This window comes from Hypoxylon trugodes, assembly GCF_022578975.1.
Source record: "Hypoxylon trugodes strain CBS 135444 unplaced genomic scaffold F4822scaffold_11, whole genome shotgun sequence".
Lineage (NCBI taxonomy): Eukaryota > Fungi > Ascomycota > Sordariomycetes > Xylariales > Hypoxylaceae > Hypoxylon > Hypoxylon trugodes.
This window is the reverse complement of record NW_026250026.1, coordinates 1013991-1029924: the sequence shown is the minus strand read 5'-3', so window position 1 is coordinate 1029924 and position 15934 is coordinate 1013991. Positions and strand designations below refer to the sequence as shown.

Sequence of the window (15934 nt, the reverse complement as noted above, 5' to 3'; positions counted from 1 at the left end):
AGAGAGCAATATCTGTTACCATACGCGTACAATGGTATAATTGTTCATGTGGTTGGCAAATCTGACCACTGAGACCGGCGACATTTAAAAAGTGTTTCGCTATGAGATGAATCCATTATTCACAGCTTCTACGTTTAGTTACAGAGAATAATTTCCTGTTGTTGGGATACTGCTATATCTGGCCCGAACTATTCTGCGGCGGTGGTAACAGAATTAAATTAAATACATCTTGGCATTTGCCTCCTTCGATCTCCAACGGCACTCGCTTCGAATGCTTACGACATGCCTCATCGGGTAGATTGTTGAAGAAGCCAAGCTTCTTTTGGGTGACAACAGCAGAGATTTAGGTGTTATGCAGCAGTCTGCTTCGACCAGTGTAATTCGTTTCTCCCTACCCCATATGTGCCCGCGCAACGGTGCTACGAGTTCGTTACTAACAAAAGTCTAGATGAGTAAGTGAATCAAAAGGACCTGGACAAATAACAAGGGTTTCCTGAATCACAAATCAACTCCAAGTAAAGTTAGACGTTAAGCTGTTGGCCAGCAGACACCTCTTTCTCGGATTGACGTCCCGCGAAGCCGGGGAATGGGGGAAGTTGAGTTAAGCAAGAGAATTTACGATTGCTGACGAGCCTCAAAATACGATAGAGCTGTATTTAGTGGCTAGTAAGCCACATGGTTGCTCCCACCGCGGTTCATTATCCTAGTTGGGAGATCGTGAAGCCTTAGTTGAGCATCTAAGTCGCCGAGCTAATTCCAAAATAATCACTAGGCTTATGCGCTTGCTGTCGTCGTCATGATTTAGACCGAGGCAGCATGATAATGATGATGTGTTTGCTATTCCAGACGGTTTACTGACCCGAAACGGTGTGTTAGGTCCACCGGGGCAGCCAAAGATGCGCCTAAGCGCTGGTCTCCATCACGCCGCAGATCTCCTCGTGAGTTGTTACCAACTGTAGTTGCGCGCATCATTTTAGTTTGCCCCAGATCTGGGGAATTGGGTCGTTAGTTTCTGGAGACAGTTTCGTGGGATCCCCAGGTTTTCGAAGGAATGAGTTTTTCGGTCCGCCATCACGGACTCACGAGATGTTTATGCCACGACAATTGGACTTTTCGTTTTCGAAGGAGCTGCTAGTGGCGCTCGCTTACAATATGTAGGTAGAGCTTAAGATTTCAAGCGAATCTGTTAGACCGTCGGCGAGGCGCCGCATACCTATTTTGAATAGGATTAATCGCCCGATCCGATATGTTAATGCTGAACAGAAGATATTCTTGAAAATCACAAGCCTTCAGCTGGCCAGGACTCAAATCTAGACCTGTGGATCTTGGTGGGTTTGTCCATTTAGCCTGAATACGGCAAAAATGCCTGGTCGGCCATTTGCCGGGGTCCCCATGTCTTAGGGCCAGGGGAGATAATTGGCGGAAGCTTCCGAGACAATGCAAGCTCTGCTAGGATTACGGGATCGTGCAGTGATGACTGATGGGGGCTGCAGTATAACATAGTACATAGTACACTGTATCTTATTGTTAGCTTGGTTAGTAACCTCGCGAAACAGGCCGACAGACTTGTTTGAGGAAATCACAAGGTCCACGGATGAGAAACCTGTAGAAATAACTAGATGATCACTAGTGAACTTCAACTTGTTTGTTAGCTTTCAATAGATTAATTCGCTACCGCTCGAAGTTTCGGGACAGCATCTGCGTCGAGCCATCGGAAATTGAGAGTCATCCTATGGGAAGAACATCATAAGTTTTTAGTACGAATTCGCTAAGATCTCGATTACTGAGAATGTTATGAGCAGTGGCCAAAGGAAGGATCGCCATATGATCCATTATATCCATAGAACTTCAAATATCAACAGCAAACGATCCGGAAACCCGGGCGGACCAGCCAGACACATCGATCGTTAAATCGTTAGATCATTATCGAAGAGGCTCTTCGGGTCGTCAGATTTGGTATATCGGTTTATAAAATACTTAGCTGAGGGCGGGTATTTAAAATGAGGGAAATCAGACAGAGCTGAAGTGGGTATTGTGACTGATTGGCCGCCTTGTAAGTAAGGGATATATGCAGTGCTCTCCTTTCCACGTTTTTTTTCGCTGAGGCTATTTTGGTGACCGATTTGACCGAGCCGCGTAAGTGCCTCGGTTATGATCTCAAAACACATTCAGCCTGACCAGCAATTCATAATATCCGTCAAACCCATATCCATATGTACGCGTAGGCAGCGGAGAATATTTCGGAGGATACCTACCCCCTATAGACCAAAATTTGCTCGTGGATTCGCAATACTGCATATATCAAATCGGCCGAGAAATTATACCGAAGAGTGGATTCGTATTTTGATTACCGATGCCCAACGCCTGTTAATGCACTATGCAGTGAGAAGTATATATCCTCTTCTATCCATTCCGGAACGCCGGCTTGCCGTAAATCAATCGGTCCCTTAATATACAGCAATCAATCTCCTTGAGAAGAGGTAAGCTCTCTCACGCTAGCTTCTGCTACTCCTTTCCTATTATACTTGGAATCCGAATCCGGCCATGCAACTCCGGTATTGATCGATGGTGGTCTTGCAATCGCCAGCGGGATCGGCGGCCTTAGAGAATAGCATGCATTCGTCACGCTTGGATTTCTCGTTCTTGCATACACAGCAAGGCTAGGCGCAAATGGAAATTAGAGATTATGTAGATAATTAAATATGTAAGTGATGTGATGAATACCTTGGGCTTAGATGTAGCATCGGTGCTTGTGCTAACGATAGGTTGGGCCTCAGATTTCGAGGGAATAGAAGCTGTATCGTATTAGCGACGGGATTTCGCTGATGAACGGTGAGGGATCTCTTACGCATTGAGATACCTTGAGACGCCATTGTGCTAATATTTGATAATATGCGATATGCTAATGTACAAAGTTATGTATCTGGAGTTGTTAAGAAGTAGATGATGGTGAAATTTTTATTGTCGCAAGAGTTTTTCCTTGTTGGCGGGAATGACGGTAGGAACAAGTTGGCGACTAAGAGAAAAAGATGGGATGGTATGACGCGATTTGTAATTGATGGCTCCAGCAATCGAAAACTTGCCTAGGTTCATCGATAAGACTTTTTCCCCGCTGCCCTTCGGATGCATCCGATAACTAATCTAAAGCCCGATGACTGATTGACTGATTGCGGCGTTACACCCGAAAAGCCACAGATTATTAGGTAAGCAATTTGAAGGTTTCGGAATCACTCCGATGATGCTTATGTAACCTAGTGAAATCTACATGGTCCAATATTTTAGTTCGATCGCGGACAAAACCCAAAAGTTCCATGATTCCTCTTTCGGACATAAACAAAATGAAATCAAGACTCTGAATGGCCAAATAATCGCTTGACTATCCTTCAATTAGATCTAATCACCGGAAGTAAAGCTCTATACCAGTTTACTTGGTGCTGTGTTATACCACAACTACGTGGTGCCTGCTATCAAGTTTGGGTGATCTTTCATTTGACTTGAGCATCGTCCTCGATTTGGCCTCTATTTAGATACATTGATTCCGTTGTTTTGCTGACGCTTGTTAGAGAACGATTTAGGAAGGCCTAGCCTTGCTGCATTCTCTCTCTATTTCGACCCTTCAGAGAAACAAGTAAGGATGGAAGGCCGTTTGACAACTCATGGTTTCGGGAAGTCTAGTCCTATTAATACTAGACATATCAAGCCTGGCCTTTCTAGCGTCTTCAATTACCAAGCCAACCATGTGCTAGCTTGTATGGACCGATCAGCCTCAATGGCCAGCATCAACATAGTTAAGACTCCACAGAAGCCGTTGTGGATACGGAACCAGGGACATACGAAAGCCAACTCGAAAAGAACATTGCATTCGCCATACACTACTTCAAAAGACCATTCCTTCTAAAATTCTTGAAATCTAGCGTCATATACACATATATCCCCTATAATGTTGATATAATTTACCAGAGCTGCTCATGCAGCAGCAAAGCAAACTTACAGTTTTGTGCTTTTTTGGTGCCATGTTTTTGTTACCTCTGTGATACTCAGTCTACTTTTCCTCACTTCGCCAACAGGATCGAGATCTTTGGAAACATATATCTCGCGGATACAACATGGCTACGAGCATTCGAAATGCGATGCTAATTGCACTCGCAGCGGTACCGGTAGTTCAATCCGTTGCTCAGATCCCCGTCAAAATTAGCAACTCGGCGACTCCTGTGCTACGCGCCGAAACCGAATGTGCCGGTGACGTTACGTGTGCTTGTCAAATATTGCGAGAGACCCTAACGGATATGAACGCGACTGTATATCCGTCAGATGGAGCGACTTATGAAGATTTCGAAGACGAGAACTAGTAAGTTCCTTCCCGGACCTTTCCGAATCCAACCGATCATGGAGCGATGATTAATTCCGTCCATTCTTAGCTCCGCCGCGTGCAGATTACCGGCAGCTTGCATCGTCAGCCCGAGGACCGCGGAGGAAGTATCTACGGCAATAAAGATACTCTCGCAAACCGGAACGAAGTTTGCTGTTAGAAGTGGCGGTCATAACTATATTCCAGGCTTTGCAAGCGTTGATGAAGACGGAGTTCTCATTTCGCTCTCGGGATTGAACACCACTGTACTATCCGCGGATAGGAAAACTGCTAAGGTCGGGCCTGGAAATAGGTGGCAAGCAGTTTACGAAGCCCTTGTGCCCGAGGGGCTGGTGGTGGTCGGTGGACGCGTCGGGCCTGTCGGAGTTGGTGGTTTGACTCTTGGAGGTAAGCCAATTATGCCACTTGTTACAAGCATGCTCCTATTGCATCCGATATTAACATTTATTAAGGTGGGTTGAGTTACTTCGCAACTCAACGTGGCCTCGGGCTGGATAACGTGAAGTCGTACGAGGTGGTACTCGCTGATAGTTCCATTGTTACTGTTTCAGCCGATAACGAATATTCGGACCTGTATAAGGGGCTCCGAGGTGGCGCTGCCAACTTCGGTATAGTTACGAATTATGAGCTATACACCTATCCCGTCGGAAACTTCTATGTCGATGCGCGAGCATATAGTTCGAACCAGACCGATGATTTCCTACGCGCCGTGGCCGAATACCAAAAGGAGGGGCAGTTGGATCCATTGTCTAGTGTTAGTGGTATGTATATGCCCCTGAATTACCCATCGTATCTCGCTATGCGACAGAAACTAACACCATTTTAGTATGTTATCGCTTTTTAATACGAAATTTCCCACAACCTCTCCAGTCATGCAGATGACGTGTGTCTGAGAGGGAGTATCATCGACTCCATAAGGGTAACTAACATTGTAGCAGATCCAGCTAATAGAATCTGGCCCCACTATCCTCCTCCTCTATAACGAGCCGGTAGAAGAACCGAAAGCATTCGGAGCCTTCTATAACCTTGGATCGTATACGCCGATTCTACCCGCTTTCAATGGCACCCTTCTAGACGTCCTGGCCCTAACTGGATCACGTTTTTCGACCGGCAACATCCGCACATATGGCGAGACATTTAGTCATAAAGCCGATGCTGATTTGATGGTTGAACTATACGACATCTTCGTCGAGGAGACCGCCAACCTCCCTAGTGATGCATCAGAGGTATGGGTACCGAACCCAATTGCAGCCAGCGTAGCTACAGTAGGAAAGCAAAATGGAGGGAACTTACTAGGTATGGAGGAGGTTCCACAGCAATGTACGTCTGTTTTCCCTTTTAGTCATCTATTCGCGGCACTAATTACTCGCTACTCAGGGTACGAGTGGTACATTACTTGGACGGATCCAACAGAAGATCAAACCATCTGGGATATTTCGCAAAGGATTACCCAACGATGTGTCGACGCCGCAAAAGCGAAGAACCTATCCTTACCGTATCTTTTCATGAACACGGCGGGCAAGAAGCAGAATGTTCTCAACAGTTATGGCGCAGAGAACGTTGCGTTTATCAAGGCGACGGCAGCGAAATACGACCCGACGCAGGTATTCCAAAAACTCCAGAATGACGGGTTTCTCATTCGGAACTTGTAATAAAAGGGAAAATAGGTGGTTCGCATACTTGATTTGACTTTGCATACATTATTACGACGGCGTATACATAGAATACTGGAGTGTATCGGTGCATGCATGGGAGAGCATTTACGTACGTAATAAATAATCATACAAGACTCAATAGACCGATATGACATCGCGATTATACCTTTTGCAATGCTTGCGACGAGAAATGTAGAAGTTTTTTTTATTTTGTTTTCGGATGTGATCCGAAAAATCTTCGGTTCGCACCGAAACTCCGAAATAAGTAAAGGGGCTTAGATCGGTCAGACTCCGAAGCAGAGTAAAGGAGTATATTTCTACGCGGCTGTTCCGGCTGGCCGCACCTCAACTTCGTATCTATAAGGTTATCAAGGGTATTTCACATGAGTATTAAGTAAACCATTAATTAATCTCGGATTAAATTTTTTTTTTTTAAAAAACTGAAAATACCTTCAAAATACATCCCCGACGAAAAGTTCTCGTTAAAATGAGGTCACTCGAAGAGATAAAGGCTCTCTCAATTATAGATCCCGAACTAGATCAAGTATGTTTCTATCCACTGCTTTCTTAAATGCGTAGTATACGATAGCTTACCATGTGTATATGTCGTAGTTACTGAAAAATGGTCTTGTATTACCTCCATCGTGGAACAAAGACACGGATATATACGAAGTACGTGCACTTCTCTCTCGCATAGCAGAGGCACAAAAGCAAAAAGCCTCAACCGAGCCCCAACCCTTTGAGGAGGACGATCGGAGAATCCCGACGAGGGATGGTGCATCTATCGCGGTGCGCGTGCATCGATCACGGACTCAGAGCGACGACGAAGGTGGTCGTCCTGGTATGTTGATGTTGCATGGTGGTGGGTATAGTATTGGGGATTTGGACGCGGGAGCTCGGATTAGTCGTGTGTTTGCGAGTCTTGGGGGCGTTGCTGTGAATGTTGATTTTCGGCTTGCACCCGAACATCCGTTTCCGGGGCCAGTGGAGGATGCATATGATGCTCTGATTTGGGTGAGTTTATACTGTGTTTTTTTTTCTGCTTGAGAATATCTGCCGTCTTAATTGTGTTATGGGAAAAAGGGGTGAGAAAAAGATGTTGGCCGGAAGAGCGAGGGGAAGTACAAAAAAAAAAAAAAAAAAACACAACAGAGAGAAAAATATAAAAGAAGAAGGAGAAAAAAAATGAATTGCCAGGAGCCGGATTCGAACCAACACCCCCAGAAGGTGAGCTATCATCTGTCAGGATACGCAGAGGTTATGGCCAGGGCTTTCCAACGTCGTCAGAGGATTACCTAAACCTTAACCACTGAGCCAAGCATCAAAGAACAGCTTCCAATGACCTGCCATTTTAGTCTACCCTGGCTTGTTTCTTGAAACCCATACACCTATTATTACTTATAAGCCTTCCCAAGTGGTTAGGCCAATGAAATCCCACTTCTCCCTGCACCCTTCATAGCAACCCGTGCACATTCCTTTTTTAACTTCGCGAGTACTGAGGAAATAACTAGAAACTAACAACCATTCGTGGGGCAATAGGTGGCAGAGAACCTCGACACCCTCGGCATTGATCCGTCAAAAGGGTTCATCGTAGCTGGCGAGAGCTCAGGCGCAAACATGGCCCTTGCCGTTGCATATCTTTGGATAACACGAAAAGACCACGGCGCATCATTGCGTATCACAGGCATCTATGCCAGCGCAAGCTCAGGGGCGACCGCCGAAACAATACCAGAGAAATACAAGCCCTTCTTCGTGAGTATGGAGCAGAATGCTAACGTCCCTGTCATGGATACCGAAGCTGTCAAACGTATTAAAGGTAAGTAAAAAATATTCACCCAAAGCGAGATTACCTGTTGATACTCGGTGCTGATCCAATCCTACTCTTTCTAGAACTTTACAAACCAGACCCCCGAAGCCCTCTCGCCTACCCAGTTACTATCCCTGATCCCTCTATCATGCCTCGAACATACTTCCAAGCGTGCGGACTAGATCCAACGAGAGATTGCACGCTCGTCATGGAGCAAGTATGGAAGGACGCCAGTGTTCCGACAAAACTCGATATTTATCCTGGCGTGCCGCATGTTTTCTGGGCATTGGGTCTTCCAGCTATTGAGCAGATCAAGAAGCATGAGCTTGATACCCGGAATGCGCTCTCGTGGCTGCTAGGCCGGAATGATTGAACATCCATGGCTACCACACCGTAACAACTAGACACCCACCTCCTGATTATTCTGCTTGTCGCTTAGAGAAAACGGGGGGCGACTTGATTGTCCCTGTTTGATGTAACATAAATATACTAGAATACTCATCTCTAACCTAATGGATAATATAACAGTAGATCTTCTCGCCGAACGAGCCGAGTATTACCTGTACGCTAGGCAGCCATATTATGTTCGGGTGGCGACCTTATCAAACTATCTAGAAGGCCCAGTCGTCTCAACTAGTATAGGTATCGCGTTAATGGTAAAATTCCGCTTTGAGGTTCGAGTAAGAATCAAGTAGTGATATGTGTAAAAGTGGAAGAATTGGGGCTTAAAAATAGGGGGGAAGAAGTTAATATTTATTTCTTTATCGAAGGAGTGTTTGCTCCCCTTTATAAGTATACCCCTTTACCCCGCCAACCCCCACCAAAACATATTCCTCGATTCGGATAACTTCTTGCCTCATCCCACCAAACAACAGCTTTTCTCTAGGCAACTATATAACAAAACTAGTATTTAAAGGATAGGAAAGCCAAGTATTTCTGGCCTCCCCATTATACTCCTATAAGTACCCAAAACCACGGAAAAAGACATACAACAAACGTAACACAATGCCGGCCCCGTCACCCCTCACCATCGCGACGCAGTCCGTCCAGCGCCTCGTCAAGGAGGAAAAGTCGTACCGCAAGGAGCTCACGCAACAATCGGAGCGCGTCAAGAAGCTAGAGACACAGATTAAGGATGCTGGTGAAGGCGCAGACGATAATGCCGCTTATGTATTGAAGCAAGAGGTATGTTTGCCTATCTTCTCTATTTCCCGTTTGTTTCTGTGTTCACTACCAAGATGGCTTAACTAGCTCGTTGGGAATCCCGAGATCTTAGGAGGACTATGCTAACAATGCTATTTTCTGAATTTATAGCAAAAAGCCATGGACGAAACCCGCGCCATCTTCGTACCCCTAGGCGAACGCATCGCCCAAGCCGTTCAACGACTCGAGGAGCAAATCGCAACAGCCGAGAGCGAGAGCGGACCAGCGGACGAGATACAGAAGGCGAAAGAAGCCTTGGAGCTTGGAAAGGCCGTGGAGGAGCCGCCCGTTGTGTAATATGGACAACCCGACAGGTTTGGGCTACGAGGTGGTTGCGTGTGGATATGGAAAGCAGTGAATTAATACAATGATACCACATCTTTTGCAAAAGCAGAAATAAAAGAAATAAGTAAGATTAGACAATGTTTGCCTAGGAATAAGTGTAGATTAATACTAGCAAGAAGCCATTCTCTATTCTGTCTTAGCGTACTGCTCCGTTCTGTTGGGTATATTAACGACCTCCCTCTCCTTTCGCCGCACGAAAACGCGTAGACCTGGGAGCTAACGACGATAATCCTCGCAAAAATTCCTCGCAAAAATATATGTGCCTTCGTAGAGCCCGCCGTGACGAAACTCAACCAGGCCCAAGATGGACATCAAAACTCATGCCTCTTCCTAGCCGTCCGCGCCATTTTCATGCTTGTGGTGTCTCAAGACATGTCCATATTATCGCCACTAGTAGCCGCCTCAACTGTAATCTGCGGTGTGTCCTGGGAAGCATCCTCGGCCATGGGTGTATCTCCTGTTTGTTGCTGCTGCGCGGTGGGTTCATCCATCTCAACATCCTCACCCTCCTCAGGCTCTTCGTCTCGCGGTTGCTGGCTCATACCTCGTTGACTCGGGGCTTGGCTACCAGATCGTGAAAAGCTTCCACTAACATCAGGTCTAGGTTTCAATCCCGAACCCACAGCCGGACTATCGGATCGAGGCGTTCGTTCATCCCTAGCACCCAATCTCGGCGTCGCACTTCCAGCTCCCTCCCCCTTCCCCGAAGCCGCCGACGACAAACCACCGCTCTCTGGTCTAGGTGTCGCATTCCCACTAACAAGCCCCTTCCCAGGCGTCCCCTCACCACCCTCCTCGGCATCCGAATCCATACCCTCACGTCGTTCAACCTCCTCCTTCTCATCCCTAATCAGCGCGCGCAACCTCTTCCCCTCATCCACCAGGACCCCAAACTGCTCCCTCCTCTCCCGCCAAGTCTCACCATAAGTCTCGCTCTCGCGATGCAAATCATCACACTCCTCCGCCAACTTGGCCAAATTAACCGCCTGCTCCGCGCGAGGTCGCAACATCCGATTACTAGTAATCCGATCCGCCAGCTCATCAAACCGTCGTCTCTGCGCCAGCGTAGCCCGCGCATCATCAAGCTGCGCGCGAAGTCTAGCATTCCCCTCCCTGACCGCCTCCATAGTCTCCAGAATGCGAACTCTATCCGCGGTATACCGTTCCCGTTCTTGCGCGTTAGCAGTTTCGAGGAGTTGCAAGCGTAGGATTTGCGCGTCGAAGGCTTCGAAATCTAGGATGATGTCTTCTTTTAACGCACTTATCTCTGTCGCGGAGAACGAGGATGTGGTGGGGTGGTCTTGTGCTTCGGTGCTGTTGTTGGCGTCGGGAGGAGGCGTGGGAAGTTTGCTGGGACTGGTGAAGGCACCGGGTGCGACGAGTCGCTTTGTGAGGCGTTTGAAGGGTTTCTCTTCGACGTTGAGGAGGCGGGTTTTGTGTAACTCGTTTTCTTCGCGCTCCTCGAGGAGGCCGAAATGTGTGGTCGCCATGATTTCGTAATTGTAACTCAATCTTATAAGTTGTTTGGCGTAGTAATTGAGATGAACGATTGCGAAGTAATGGTCGTGGGAGGAGGGATTGGGTAATTGAAATGGTAGGTTTAGATGTTAAGAAAGAAAGAAAGAAGGAATGAAGCTTTGGCTTCTGAATGCTAGAACGCCCGGTCTACGGTCGGCTATCGATAAGATTGGCTTATCGATAATTACTCTCATGGAAAAGCCTCTGTATACGCATCCTTACGTAATTAAAAGTCTCGATTACGTAATAGGGATGCCCAGGTATTCGCAGTCACTGAATGAACGTAAGATATTAAGTCAAATACCCAGGTAATTATATGTTCTTCTGGAGGTCTTCTACACGTGGAATTACGAAGATGAGGGCTGGGGAGTTTGTAGCTAGGTGGAAAGTGAATTGAGTGGTAAAACCCCCTTTATTTTACCTCCGATCGTGACTTTTTAGAACTAAGTACACCCTCCACTGGTCCCATGCTATAAATCCAGAGCATATTTATATAGATAGAGGTCGCCTGTCATGTCATGCCCTGACTAGGTTCCTAGCTCTTCGTCTTTCGTCCTCATTGAGCACCCATTGGATACCATCCTCTCCCTCTTCACTACTTATTTCTTCCCACTCTTCCTCTTCCATATTCGCGACCATGAGTATTTGCGTTACTCTCGCAAACATTTCTCTTACGGAATAATTATCTTTAGAAACGGTGCTAATGATGCCCGAAAAGTCTCGATCCATTCGAATGGCTCCGTACGCACTCGTCTTCCCACTATAACTCCAGACTCGCTTTTCTAGTGTCTTAGCTAGATCTGCTGCTGTGAGGTCTGTAAGTGCGGTAAATGTCTTAGGAGTCATTAATCTCGCGATTGGTTTCATCAGCGCGTCCCACCCGTGTTCGAATCTTCTCTGTACACGATCTATAACCTCATCTTCGTCTTCATCGTTTTGCTGTGCAATTTCTGCTAATTCGTCTTCGGAACGCCAGTAATCCGCATCTCGGAAGGCATCAACAAGAACAGGTTTTAATCTTTGCTTGACGACGAAAGTAAAAAGAACTTTCAAGGCATCGGATATAAGTTCGCCCGTCTTAAGAGAGAACGTAGAATTCAATGTGTTGAGAGCTGTGGTTACAAATGTGACATCGTGGTCAAACGGAAATGAGGCGGCGAGAGGGTTTGGTTGGGATGTCCCATTGGGTTGTTCAGAGGAAGTTCCCAATTGTGTTGTGATGATCCGGGCCAGGTAGTCTTTTGCGACATCCAGACTGTTAATAAGCACAATGAAGGCAACAATCTTATTTTCGGGTGGCAGCCCTCCTTGTACAACAGGTTGCGGATAAGATTCATCTCGCATTCTTCGTTGCACCATTCCAATAAAGTCCGACCCTAATACTCTTCCGACGTCTGGAATAACCGAGGCCGTTACGTCGCGTTGTGAGGTTGACATGGCTTTTTGGATTATTGCACTGACGATATACATTACATCGTCAACGGCTGAGATTATGTAAGGCGCATTCCCATCAATCGACTTATTAATATTGAGGGACAGGCCGGAAGGTGATTCATCCAGTTGAAATGCCTTTTCAACGGATCTCCTGAAGAAGAACATCGCTAAAGAATTGTAAGGTGTTGTGAGTTTCGATGAGATTTTTCGGTGTAGATTGGATTTTGTGACGACCTCTGGTATTGATAGAGGGGTGTCTTCAGGGGTATCGGGATCCTAGAATGAATTAATTGCTGCCAAGTCGAAAATCGATATAAGTACTTGCTTACCCTGCATTTTCCAGCAAGAAACCTCGAGTATAATGACCATCGACCAAGCATGATGGAAATCTCACTTAAGAGGCCATCTACTTCCTTCATATCTACGCCTTCGTCTTCACTATTTCGCGCGTTGGTCCCACTACCTACCGCCGGGGAATTCATACGCGGTGTACCTGTAAGTGTCCTTTGCGGTGGAAGGAAGCTTTGTACTAGGAAAGAGAAAGGATAGCTCTTCGCATCTGTAAGCTTCCTATCGATGCCTCGTTCGTCGCTCCATGAATCCAATATGATACCGCCCTGCACATCGGCCTCCATCTGGAGTCTTTCTATAACTTTAACCATCTTTCCCTCGCCATAATGCCTTTCCACAAGCCCACCATGACTCTCGACAATTTGGGCGATATGTTCGAATAACTTCGTGAGTGCGTTGGCGTAGAAGAAGCCATCCCTCTTCCCTGCATCTCCTGGTGCAGCCCTGAGAGTCGCTCGGGCCGTGCCGGCAACACCCTGACATACATATCGTCCATATACGTCCAATCCAACATCCCCTCTTCCTATCAGGGGAAATAGCTTAAAGAATCTTGTGACCTTAGCACCATCACCCTCTTTAGCAGCCTTTTCGAATTCTCGCAAGAATAAGCCGCATAAACTTTCCTTCGCATTCTCAAGCGTGACCCAAGGCGCATCTGGTACTTCAACACTTGGGACCATAGAAGCCGCAAATCCACCACGTATAATCGGCTCCGGCACTTTGCTCGCTCGGGATATATAACCTGCCGCCGCCTCCCAATCCTGCGGGGCACCCATGCTGCCAACGACCCCATGAACACAAGCCTTGAGCTCAGCCACTTGTTCAACAACTTTTAATGTCTGCTGCACCCTCTCTTTTTCCAAATCGAGCTTCTTAACCCGACTAGAAAGCCGCCCCGCGGTGTCGGCTGCCGAGGACAGCATCCCATTGCTTATAGATCTCGTTGCGATAACTTGGGAGCCGAGATTCGCACGGAGTAAATCAAGCCGACCTAATTCCCTAGATAGGTCTGCTTGAGAAGACAGGAGTGCATTGAGGCGATTCGTTACGTTGGTCTCACGAACGTGGAGGGCGGCCAATGCGGCGCGTACATCGGAAAGGTTCGAAGCATCGTGGATGGAGGGACCGGACGAGGAAGAGGCGCCGTTCACCTTATTAGGGGGTTTCTGTATTGCTGGCCCCGAGTTGCCATTGGGGGTATTGTTGGCGGACATTGGGACATTGGTTGTGGGAGGCGCATAGCGAGCGACGTAAGACGTCTAGCGGTTGAAACCGACCACCTTTTCTCTTTGTTGATGTGATGTGGTAATGTGGTGTGGACTTTGAAGATCGAGATAATCCAATCAAAAAGTCGTGGTACCTAAACGAAACCGCTGTAATTATTTTACACCCCGCCTAATTGATAGGGCTTAGCGACGTCGCAAAGAGTGATTTAGGCCCTGAAGTCCCCTAACGTTAGGCTACGTACTAGCGCCTATTTGTACCTGACCCTTAATCGATAAGCTTACTGTAAATCTTCAACTGCCCAATATCGTCATCGCTGTCAACCGCTATGCTTTTTATGAGTCACTTTTTAATGAACAAACTTTTATGCAAACACTTATCAGATCTATAAGTCAAACTCTTAAGGCCTATAACTCTTTTTCTTTGTTAAAGGAAAGGACCAGCTGGGAAAGTGTATTTATATCCAAAGGCCACAAAATATCAAAACTACCAAGCAAATTGGCGACCAAAATCTTGCGCAGGAGACTCAGCGCCGTTCGGACTATTTTCAAGTTCTACAACACAATGTCTCAAGATCTACCTCGAATGACCACCCGCGTCCTCAGGGTTCCTCAAGGGGACTTGGGGAAATTTAGAGAAGATGAGGGATATGAAAAATTAGGATTATGGGAAATATCTCAGAACAAATCACCCAGTCTTGAAATTCTTCATGAGGCGGCGAATTACCTCAAAACCAAGGATATACCCGTTGCATTTCCAACTGAGACTGTTTATGGGCTTGGGGCAGATGCGACGAGAAGCGCAGCGGTCAGGGGTATATATACCGCGAAGAGGCGACCTGTGGATAACCCCCTGATTATTCATGTATCGGATTTGGAGATGCTTCGAAATGTTTTAACGCCTGAGAACGCATCTAACGGCACAACGAATAAAGCTCGTGATGGGATACCTGAGATATATAAACCTCTCATAGAGCGATTCTGGCCGGGTCCCCTTACGATATTGCTCCCTAATCCGACTCCGTCGAAATTGGCCCCTGAAGTGACGGCTGGATTGAAGACTTTCGGTGTTCGCATGCCTAAATCACCTCTCGCTCTTTCACTCATCAAACTGGCTGGTGCCCCTCTAGCAGCCCCTTCAGCAAACGCATCAACGAAACCATCGCCGACTACTGCTGAACACGTGCTTGAAGATTTAGACGGACGTATCGAACTAATTCTCGACGGGGGTCCATGTTACGTTGGAGTTGAAAGCACTGTGGTAGACGGCCTATGCGATCCTCCTGTAATCCTAAGGCCGGGTGGTGTGGGCATAGATGAATTGCGGAGTTGTCCCGGATGGGAGCAAGTTGAAAAGGGGTACAAAGACCAGAGTGAAACTGGAAAATCTGCGCCAAGAGCACCGGGGATGAAATACAAGCACTATAGCCCAAAAGCAAAAGTGGTTTTATACGAAGCGAATTTTGAGACTATTCGGGATGGTGTGCAGTCTCAAGATTTAGAAGCATTCATCCAGGTTAGACAAGCACAGGAAATACCAGAAGGGAAAAGCAAAGAGGGCTTGCAAATCGGGATAATACGAACTCGATATTGGAAATCCGCTGCCGGATTAAGCTGTAGTGAATTTAAGAAGCAGGAGGCGGTAAAAACGGAAAACGGTCATGGGGGCCAGGAAACAGTTGAACTCGACGTTGAAGAAGCGGAACTTTATGATACCACAGGCGGAGTTTCAATTGGGAAGCTTATGGATATAAGCATAGGGGCGGATACCAGGAGTATAGCACAGGGGCTATTCTCGGCATTACGAGAACTGGATAGACGAGGCGCAAACATCATATTTGTGGAGGGTACAGTAGACGATGAAGATATCGGCGCGGCCGTCATGAATAGACTGCGCAAGGCAGCTTCTCAGATTAGGTCGTAGTAGATCTTAGACTCGGCGCGAGATCATCACACCGTTCTCAGCCACTCAATATGACACCCATTAAAGAACAAAATAACGACTTTTTACCAACGCCATGCCGGAGTC

General features: G+C 46.8%; 8 protein-coding genes across 8 annotated transcripts; 5 read left to right on the top strand and 3 right to left on the bottom strand.

Annotated features, from left to right (window-relative positions):
- Positions 1–2485: 2485 nt before the first annotated feature.
- F4822DRAFT_79452 (cytochrome C oxidase copper chaperone-domain-containing protein) lies at positions 2486–3190 on the bottom strand. The gene is made up of 3 exons (XM_051463993.1): positions 2849–3190; positions 2725–2795; positions 2486–2660 (listed from the first exon to the last, which is right to left on the bottom strand). Exons 1-3 carry the CDS (start codon positions 2871–2873, stop codon positions 2520–2522), a joined length of 237 nt encoding a protein of 78 aa, XP_051309274.1. The 5' UTR covers positions 2874–3190; the 3' UTR covers positions 2486–2519.
- A 916-nt stretch (positions 3191–4106) lies between these two features.
- On the top strand, positions 4107–6021 carry F4822DRAFT_434613 (FAD-binding domain-containing protein; the record flags this gene model as incomplete). Its single annotated transcript, XM_051462034.1, has 6 exons — positions 4107–4348; positions 4419–4756; positions 4822–5134; positions 5196–5256; positions 5308–5689; positions 5747–6021. 6 exons carry the CDS (start codon positions 4107–4109, stop codon positions 6019–6021), a joined length of 1611 nt encoding a protein of 536 aa, XP_051309273.1.
- A 336-nt stretch (positions 6022–6357) lies between these two features.
- On the top strand, positions 6358–7173 carry F4822DRAFT_420832 (Alpha/Beta hydrolase protein). Its single transcript, XM_051459728.1, has 2 exons — positions 6358–6568; positions 6637–7173. The coding sequence occupies exons 1-2, from the start codon at positions 6512–6514 to the stop codon at positions 7069–7071; spliced, it is 492 nt and encodes a 163-aa protein (XP_051309272.1). The 5' UTR covers positions 6358–6511; the 3' UTR covers positions 7072–7173.
- A 183-nt stretch (positions 7174–7356) lies between these two features.
- Positions 7357–8321, top strand: F4822DRAFT_79402 (alpha/beta-hydrolase). The gene is made up of 2 exons (XM_051463992.1): positions 7357–7840; positions 7915–8321. Exons 1-2 carry the CDS (start codon positions 7642–7644, stop codon positions 8202–8204), a joined length of 489 nt encoding a protein of 162 aa, XP_051309271.1. The 5' UTR covers positions 7357–7641; the 3' UTR covers positions 8205–8321.
- A 338-nt stretch (positions 8322–8659) lies between these two features.
- On the top strand, positions 8660–9538 carry F4822DRAFT_79394 (tubulin binding cofactor A). Its single transcript, XM_051463991.1, has 2 exons — positions 8660–9016; positions 9146–9538. Exons 1-2 carry the CDS (start codon positions 8837–8839, stop codon positions 9329–9331), a joined length of 366 nt encoding a protein of 121 aa, XP_051309270.1. The 5' UTR covers positions 8660–8836; the 3' UTR covers positions 9332–9538.
- Positions 9457–10985, bottom strand: F4822DRAFT_420827 (Tho complex subunit 7-domain-containing protein). The gene has a single exon (XM_051459727.1). It carries the CDS (start codon positions 10867–10869, stop codon positions 9745–9747), a length of 1125 nt encoding a protein of 374 aa, XP_051309269.1. The 5' UTR covers positions 10870–10985; the 3' UTR covers positions 9457–9744.
- A 207-nt stretch (positions 10986–11192) lies between these two features.
- On the bottom strand, positions 11193–14100 carry F4822DRAFT_420826 (COG4-domain-containing protein). Its single transcript, XM_051459726.1, has 2 exons — positions 12661–14100; positions 11193–12607 (listed from the first exon to the last, which is right to left on the bottom strand). The coding sequence occupies exons 1-2, from the start codon at positions 13894–13896 to the stop codon at positions 11414–11416; spliced, it is 2430 nt and encodes an 809-aa protein (XP_051309268.1). The 5' UTR covers positions 13897–14100; the 3' UTR covers positions 11193–11413.
- A 370-nt stretch (positions 14101–14470) lies between these two features.
- Positions 14471–15829, top strand: F4822DRAFT_434608 (translation factor; the record flags this gene model as incomplete). Its single annotated transcript, XM_051462033.1, has 1 exon — positions 14471–15829. One exon carries the CDS (start codon positions 14471–14473, stop codon positions 15827–15829), a length of 1359 nt encoding a protein of 452 aa, XP_051309267.1.
- Positions 15830–15934: the final 105 nt, after the last annotated feature.